Here is an 8,422-nt window from a genome sequence, read left to right on the forward strand (position 1 = left end):
ACATATGGAGAGGATGTATATAGTCAGGGAGGGACCACAGTGGGGAGAGGTATTCAGAAAAGCCTTCCCAAAGGAGGAAAAGCTGGGACATCTGGGCATCAAAGGACATAGGGTGGTGGAGCTGGTGGTTAAGAGCATGGATTCTGAAGCCAGACCCTTTGGGTATAAACCCTGCCTGTGGTTTTCTAGCTGCCTGACTTTGGGCAGGTTATATAACTTTCTCGTTTCCAGTTTCCTCTATAAAATGAAGTAAAGAGCAGTACTGGCCGGGCGCGGTGGCTCATGCCTGTAATCCCAGCACTTTGGGAGGCCGAGGCGGGCGGATCACGAGGTCAGGAGATCGAGACCATGGTGAAACCCCGTCTCTACTAAAAATACAAAAAGTTAGCCGGGCGTGGTGGCGGGCGCCTGTAGTCCCAGCTACTTGGGAGGCTGAGGCAGGAGAATGGCGTGAACCCGGGAGGCGGAGCTTGCAGTGAGCCGAGATTGTGCCACTGCACTCCAGCCTGGGCGACAGAGCGAGACTCCGTCTCAAAAAAAAAAAAAAAAAAAACAGTATTGTATTTGTCTTCTATTGCTGTATAACAGAGTACCACAAACCTAGTAACTTAAAACAACACTCATTAATTAGCTCCCAGTTTTGTAGGTCAGATGTCCAGCTTGGTGTGGCTGTATGCTTTGCACAGGGACTTAGCTGAATTTAAGGTGGTGTCTAGGTTGATTTCTCATCTGGAGAAAAAAATCTGCTTCCAAGCTCATTCTTGGTGGTGGCAGAATTCTTTTCCTTGTGGCAGTAGGACTGTAGTCCCTGTTTCCTTGCTGGCTGTCAGCTGGGGCCAATCTTAGCCTAAAGATCGCTCCTATCCCTTGCCACATGGCCCCTCCATCTTCAATCAGCAATGGCTCATCAAATCCTTATTCTGCTTTGAATCTCTCACTTCCTCTCCTGTGATCAGCCCAAGAAAACTCTCTGCTTCAAATCGTTCATGGATTAGGTCACGCTAACCAGATAATCTCCATATCCCAAGGGTAACTGGTACGGGGCCTTAATTACGTCTGTAAAATCCCTTTATAGCAGTACCCATATTAGCAGTGGGCTGAACAACTAGGAGAGGTGTGTATGCCAGAGCTGGAAATCTTGGAAGGCTGTCTTGGAATTCCATCTACCACATGCACCTATTTCTACAGAGGTTATGAGGCTTAAAATAAGTGTATGTAATGTGCCTGGCACATAACAAGCATGTTTTAGGTAGGAGCATTTGCATGCAAAAAATTAGCCACTTGGGTTCTCAGGATTGATGAGCACTTGGTTGTGGTGAAAGAAGAGTGTTGTTGGGAACAATGGAACAGCCTCTGGTTCTCAGCTGAAGGGCTTCATTTTGATCTATTTGGAAGCAGGAAGTGCCTGTCTTTCTTGGATGAATGACACTGATGCTCTCCCTGATTTAGGTTTTTGCTGTGGCAACAGCAGTGAGGACAGGCTTTGGAATGAGGGAGAAAAAACCTGATAATGGCCTTCTGGACCAGCCCTCTCAGAAACCATCTGCTTGAAGCTTTTGATTCTGAGAGGAGTGGAGAGGTTTCCTCCAACTACAAGTTCAGGGATTTGGAAACCACTAAAATAATATCTTTTCCAAAACTAGTCCAGCAAGGCTCTAATTGGGAGAAATGGGAAATGGAAGTCAGGCTCCCCACTCTCTCTGCTAACCACACACGGGCCGTGGTTGAGGTCCATTTCCAAATCACAGGAGGCCACTTCCTGTCTTAGCATCGTTGGCGGGAGAATCCAACAAGGGGCCAAGGCCCTGTTGACTCTGGGAGAGAAGCAAATGGCCACCATCCATGAGTAAGAACCTGGACTTTCATCCAGCCTGCGGGTTGAATTGCCTGCTCACAAGAAATCTAGGTTCAGAGCGTTCTAGGGCAGGCACAAAATAAGCAGGACAGAGATAAAAAGATGGGAGTGAGAATGGAGAGATTGTATTTTTCCTTCCACAGATGCCATGGGGGAGCTGGGGCAGGGAGGAGCTTATCTTCCCCAAGCTCCTAGACGAGGAAATTCTTATTTCTAGCTGAATTCCTTTTCATCTCTCCTGACTTCTTCTCCACCCTTCTCCTCTATCTGCCTTGGCTTCTGGATCTTCTCAAAGCATCCCCCAGAAAAACTTCAGCCAATTTACTCCCTTTGACCAACTGTCATTTTTGAAAAGCTGCCCAGTCTCTTTGCGGTGATTTTCAAAGAGAGACCCAGGACTAGGTTTTCTTTCAGTGACAGCAATTGGTAGGAGGAGGGGTGAAGAAGACAGGAGTTTCTGATGTGGGAAACCACACACACACACACCCGCCCCCCCCCCCAAGAAATGCTGGATCTGTAATTGCAAGACAATATAACCTTCCTGACATCTGAGGAAGATGTCAAGAAAGAAAAGCAAAAACTCATATTTGTGTTATAGCTGCTGGGATTTCTACGCTAGGGAGAGCTGACCCTGTTTGACCTTGCCTGTCGAGACCGGAGGGTTACAGAGAGACTGACCAAAGATATGTGGCCAAAAGGCCAATGATATGTGGGCAAAACTGGCCAAGCTTATCAGTTTGACACGTCAAAAGACAGATGTTGTCTGACTTGGGCAGCTTGTGGGCCAGAGAAGAAATCCAAAGCTCAGTATCTAAGAATGCAAAGGCGAGCAACAGTGTGAACCATCACCTGTGCTCCAGGTAAAGCCTGCCCGCCCTGGGTCATCACTTATTCAAGCAAAGGACTAAGAGCAGCACAATTCTGGCTTGTTAGTGTATGGCCTGAAAGTGAAGACTTCATTTCCCTTCTTCCCTGTGCACTTTCCTCGTCACTATTCAAGACAGGTGCCAAATGTGTCATCATGCTTGATGGAGCCTGGCGTTGGCTGGCTGGCTGTGATCAGCAGCTGACCACCTGACAGAAACACTTTCCCTAATTACATTTTTAACTTGGATTGTGCCACACTTAGTTACATTTTTGGGGGGGAAAGAAAGGAAGGGAGGGAAGAACAGTGAGTGAAGGAGGTTTGCAGAAAGCTTCAGGGCCAGATAGCACACAGACAGCCCACCTTAAAAATCAACACGTCTTCCCATTTGTAACTTAACTACATGTCTAAATGTTGACATCCAGTGAACAAATATTAATTAAAAACCCAAGACATTCAAAACTGCACAAATGTCATCTTCCATTGTGTGAAATCAAAAAGGAACATGTGGGTGAGTGGGGAGGTGGGGAGACACACCATAACCTACCTCTTATTGGTAATGAGCTTGAATTGTGGAAGGATACTTTCTGACTTCATACCATTTCTTGTTAGTATGATGGTCAAAATTACAAAAAAAAAATCACTCAGACTAATGGTCTCTTGTGGGCAAGTGGCGAAGAACACTGATTTGGCTTATTTTATTCTCTGTACTTCTCCTGGTGTGGTGGACAGTTTGCTGATACAATTATTTTGGATAGGACTTCATGTTAGGTATTGGCATGGAGGCATCCACAATTTTTTTTTTTTTTTGAGATGGAATCTCACTGTGTTGCCCAGGCTGGAGTAGAGTGGCACGATCTCTGCTCACTGCAACTTCCACCTCCTGGGTTCAAGTGATTCTTCTGCCGCAGCCTCCTGAGTAGCTGGGATTACAGGTGCCCACCACCATGCCCAACTAATTTTTGTATTTTTAATAGAGATGGGATTTCACCATGTTGACCAGTTTGGTCTTGAACGCCTGACCTCAGGTGATCTGCCTGCCTCAGCCTCCCAAAGTGCTGGGATTACCGGTGTGAGCCACTGTGCCTGGCCCACATATGTTTATAAATCACTAGATTTTAAATATTGGCAGGGCTACAAACAAGGAGAGCTTGTCTGTGAAGAGAAAAACAATTAGCAAGGTCCTTCATTGTTTCTTCCTCTGCTGTCCATTCTATTTATTTGTCTGCTGCTAGGATCTAGGGGTGTCCTCGACCCTGCACATAATAGCAGGCCCCCTGTCTTCATCAGCACTGCTACATCCTCATATTCGGCAGGGAGCACTCTCATTTAAGGTAATGAGTGACTCCCTTTCACAATAGAACTCTGAGTGTGGCTCAAATTCACCCTGGCTAATGAATCTTCTGTATGTTTTTTTTTTTTTTTTTCCTGAGGCAAGGTTTCACTGTCACCTAAGCTGGAGTGCAGTGGCACAGTCATGGCTCACTGCAGCCTCAACCTTCTGGGCTCAAGCAATCCTTCTGTCTCAGTCCCTCAAGTGACTAGGACTACAGGTATGTGTCACCACTGGCTATTTTGTTTGTTTGTTTTTTGAGACGACATCTTACTATGTTGCCCAAGCTCATCTTGAACTCCTGGGCTCAAGTGATCCTCCCTCTGCCTCCCAAAATGTTGCCATTACAGGTGTGAACCACCCTGCCCGGCCTTGTGTTTCATTTTTAACCCTAATATAAGTAACAACACATCTGCTTATTAATATGTTCATGTTAACATTTACTATCCAGTTTGGGTGGAAGGAGAGTGTTCTCTGCCTCTGAGGTCCAGTTTTAACATTTATAAGTGCAGCGGGTCCTCCTGTTGTGGCCCACAAACCTTACTTGGGAAAATGTCACATTTGAGCAACCACACAAAACTACTCTGTGATCTCTGAATATAGTAAGGTCACCAGCCCCCACTTGATCTTCTGTTAAATGACCAAGATCATTTCTGGTCAGAAAGTATGTGTGTTTTCGCGAGTTTTTTTTTTTTTTTTTTTTTTTTTTTTGTCTTTGTTGACACATAATGGTGTAGAAATCAAGCTTAAAACTGATTGTAGAACAGTTTGGTGAGAAAGATTTTTGCTTTTCTGCCATAATATTCCCCTGGACTTTGCTTCGGGTCCAAAGTAACACCGGGAAGTTTAAGACCACAGAAATGTGACTAAATGAATGCTGATCACATTTACAAAAGCAAGTGACTTTGTCCAAAGTCTCTCATTCTCAGATCCATAGTAGACATATAGATACTTTTTCTAAGGGCAAAATTTCCTGGTTCACTAAGCCAGACTTCCATGTTATTGACGAAATAAAGATAATATTGAAAATGACAGTGTCTGAGAAGCAATCTCAAACTGCCTTTTATTACTGCACACAGTTAACGTGGAATTGAGAATCACTTTCTTTCTAACATAAAATCGTGAGCCGTAGAGTTACTACTGAAATTCACCACAGTGATTCAGCCAACAACTCAACTTATTCCTTTGCAAAAATTTCTGAAGGTTTTTTTTTCTCCCTTCAATCTCAGCATTACAAAATAATGAGCAAACAGTTAAATTGGCCCAGCTCTGAGTTTCAAGAGAGATTTATGGTCTGCTCATCCTCTGGAGGGACTATAAAACCACCGATGACATCTTACTTTGAAATCTCTTGTATTAAGTAAAGAGATGGGTGTGGTGCGATAGTGAACTCTGCATGTGAGTGGTATTTAGACAAGTTCTGTACTTCAAAACAGAGTCCTTAACTCATACGAAGGCTTCCTGCCACTAGCAAGGGATCTCAGTAATGAGCGTGCTGCCTTCCCTAACACCCCCATCCTTTTCCAGAAAGATTCTTAATTTTATCCTAAATATATTTGATATTTTTTCCTCTGTATTTTGCTTTGGGTTTAAAAAATTCCCTGAAAGATTTTTTTCTCGTCTGTGGAAGCATCAAGCCGCAGATCCAAGTCAGTCCAAATCACCAGGATCATACAAGATGATAAAAGTGCCTTCAAGTTCTAATACTTGCTGGAGGGGCCCAAGCCGCGTTTTAAATGTGAACAATGGGGTGGCTGCGGCAGAGAACTGACCATTTACTTCCTGCCTCAGATGACCCCCTTGTGATCTCTGAAACTGGGCAGAGGAATAAGGAAAGGGAAAGAACTGGGTTTTGGGGAGAAACATGCTTTCTGGAAGGCGCCCAGGTTTACCCAAAGAGCACAGTTAAGTGCTGAATTCCAACTAGCTCTGGAGTCACCCTGTTTGGGGCCTCATTCTGGAAACCCGAAGTCCAGCGGCAGCTTTCCTCCACATCAGGACAGAGAGTGGGGTTTGGGAGCGGACGAGGGAGCGGGAGTGGACGAGGGAGCAGGAGTGGGGCTCAACGACGACCCAGGCGCTCAAGGGGAGGGGCTGAGAGCGTTTCTTCGCTGCGCGGCTGCAATAGAAACTTTTTCCTCGTACTATCTGACTCCGGGACTGGACTGTGAGGTCTGCAACAGCTGGTGGGGTTCGGGTGGGGAACACACTCTAAGCCCAGCGCCAGGGCTGGAGCCGTGGGTGGAGCCGCTGCAGCCCTGGGCCGGGGGCGTCAGGAAACTCGAGACTGGGGCGCGGGGAGGCCCCGGCCAGAGCGCCCGCTCTCCCGCGTCCCGGGCGGGGTCCTCACCTGTTCCAGCGGGCCACCTTCCTCCGGTAATACCGCAGCGCCTCCTGGCTGGCCAGGAGCGAGTCCTCGGCTCCCAGGAGAGGCGGCTCCTCCGGGACGTTGTACAGCGGGTGGGCGAAGAGGGCCTGCAACTTGGAGCTCGACCCGCTGCGGCTGCCGCCAGCCGGTTCAGTCCGGGGCTCGGTTCGGGAAAAGTTGTGCACGATCGTGCCGGGGTCCGAGGCAGCTGCGGCCGAGTCCGGCGCCGGGGAGGAGGCGCGGCCGGTGCACGGGCACCCCCGCGGGCGCTCCCGAGGCCGCAGCTGGCGCTGTACTTGGGGCCAGAGGTGGAAGTAGAGGTCGGCGGAGAGCAGCGCGCCCAGCAGCAGCAGAGTCAGTAGGCGGTCCCGGCGCAGCCCCGGCATGGCCCAGCCGGGGCGCGGAGCGGCGGGGCGTGCTGGCCAAGGGGGACGCCGGGGGCAGGCCGGCTGTCTCCGGGGTCCTGGGAGGGGTCGCGGGGTGCGGGCAGAAGAGGTGCCTGGAGTCCCGCGGGTGGGCCGGGGTCAGTGAGACCGGAATGCTCCCTGCGCGGGCTAGTCCCCCGTGGAGGGGTGTCGCTCCTCAACTTGGGGACCAGGTGCACGGAGCGCCGGGCCTCTCGGAGTCAGCGGGCGTCGCTTCTCCGCGCCGAGTGAGCCGAGGGAATGGGGTTCCCGGGGTGCCCGCTTCTTGCACCTTTTCTCCCGTGCGCCCGCCCGGGCGCTCGCGGCAGGTGAAGGGCCCCGGGGCGCCGGCGCCGGCTGCCACCGCGGGCGGACGGGCGACGGGGCGGGGGGCGACCGCGAAGAGCAGCGTGGAGGGCGGACGGAGGCCGCCGGCTGCGGAGCCCGGGGCGTCTCTCCTGAGGATGCTGTCGCTCGGCGGCGGCTGCTAGTGCTCCCGCGACTCCTCCTGCGTGCGGCGGAGACGCCAGTGCCGGCGGCTGGCACGGGCGGCGCGAGTGGGGAGTTGGCGAAGCAGGAGCGGCTCCGGGGAGCTTGTCTGTGCGCCTGGACTCCTAGAGGCAGAGGTAGCGCGGGGCCTCCCCGAGCCTGGCCTGGCGCCGGCACCCCCACCCACTCTCCGCTGGCACCTGCCTCTGGCGCAGCTGACGGCCAACTCCTGATCCGAGGCCGGCGCTGCCCTTGCACCTTGTCACCCACCCACTGCCTGCGCCCTCCCCCTCGCTCGGGCCTCCCACTTTCCTTGCCCAGGTCTCAATCCAGTCACTTTAAGGGACTCACGCGAGGGGTCCGAAGCCTCTTTTTACCATTTCTATTATTTTTAGGAAAAAAAACCACCACAAGCCCCCTAAAACCCTTTTTTTCCTGTAAGCTTTGCCAAATGAGTGTGTGGGGGGGGGTGGGGGGAGGCGGGGGTGGCAGTGTTGGTATCTGTTCTTTCTTTGTGTTCCCTTCCACCTCCGCCCCCCTGCAGAGCGCAGGGCACATCAAGATTCATAACAACTACCTACCACATGCCTGGCACATAGTAGGTGCTCAGGAAACACGCTCTTGGTGAAGGAAAGAGCTTGACCTTTAAAAGTAAGGTATCAGTTTTACCTAGAATCTTGCTGATTTCCTGTTTGGAAGGAGTTTGATTCCAACTCTGCCTGTACTTTAAAAAGAGGAAATGTTTCTTGCACTCAGGGAGGGAGGGGCCCTGATGACCCCACTCCGAACTTTTGAGTTTAGCTTGGTGTGAAAGTAGTCCACCCAAATGAATCACTGGAGGACACATTTAGGCTTTCTCCGATATTCTGTGAGGTAATGTACCCTCCCCACACCCAGTTTTCCTTTTGAAGAAGAGGGAGGGAGTCCTGAACTCCTGGCTCCTCTATTTAATGACCCCATAGTATAGTAAAGTGAAGTCTGATTGGAGAGGCGGCCCCACCCTGCTGAATTTCAGGAAATCCACCAGAAGCTGCTTGCCCAGGCAGCAAAGCTTCCCATGTAAGTTAGTTCTACTCTTTAACCCCCTCCCTTCCCTTGCTGGAATTGA

At 50.4% G+C, this 8,422-nt stretch overlaps 1 protein-coding gene across 1 annotated transcript in view; it reads right to left on the bottom strand.

Moving 5' to 3' along the window:
* FAM20A (FAM20A golgi associated secretory pathway pseudokinase) overlaps window positions 1-7,556 on the bottom strand; it is a 63,779-nt gene extending 56,223 nt beyond the window's left edge. Inside the window, exon 1 of the mRNA XM_016932820.4 lies at window positions 6,404-7,556. Within this exon, the coding sequence (XP_016788309.1) occupies window positions 6,404-6,807 (404 nt within the window). The 5' untranslated portion in view covers window positions 6,808-7,556. The remainder of the gene's footprint in view (window positions 1-6,403) is intronic.
* Between the last annotated feature and the right edge of the window lie 866 nt (window positions 7,557-8,422).

This window comes from Pan troglodytes, chromosome 19 (genome assembly GCF_028858775.2).
Source record: "Pan troglodytes isolate AG18354 chromosome 19, NHGRI_mPanTro3-v2.0_pri, whole genome shotgun sequence".
Taxonomy (NCBI): Eukaryota; Metazoa; Chordata; class Mammalia; order Primates; family Hominidae; genus Pan; species Pan troglodytes.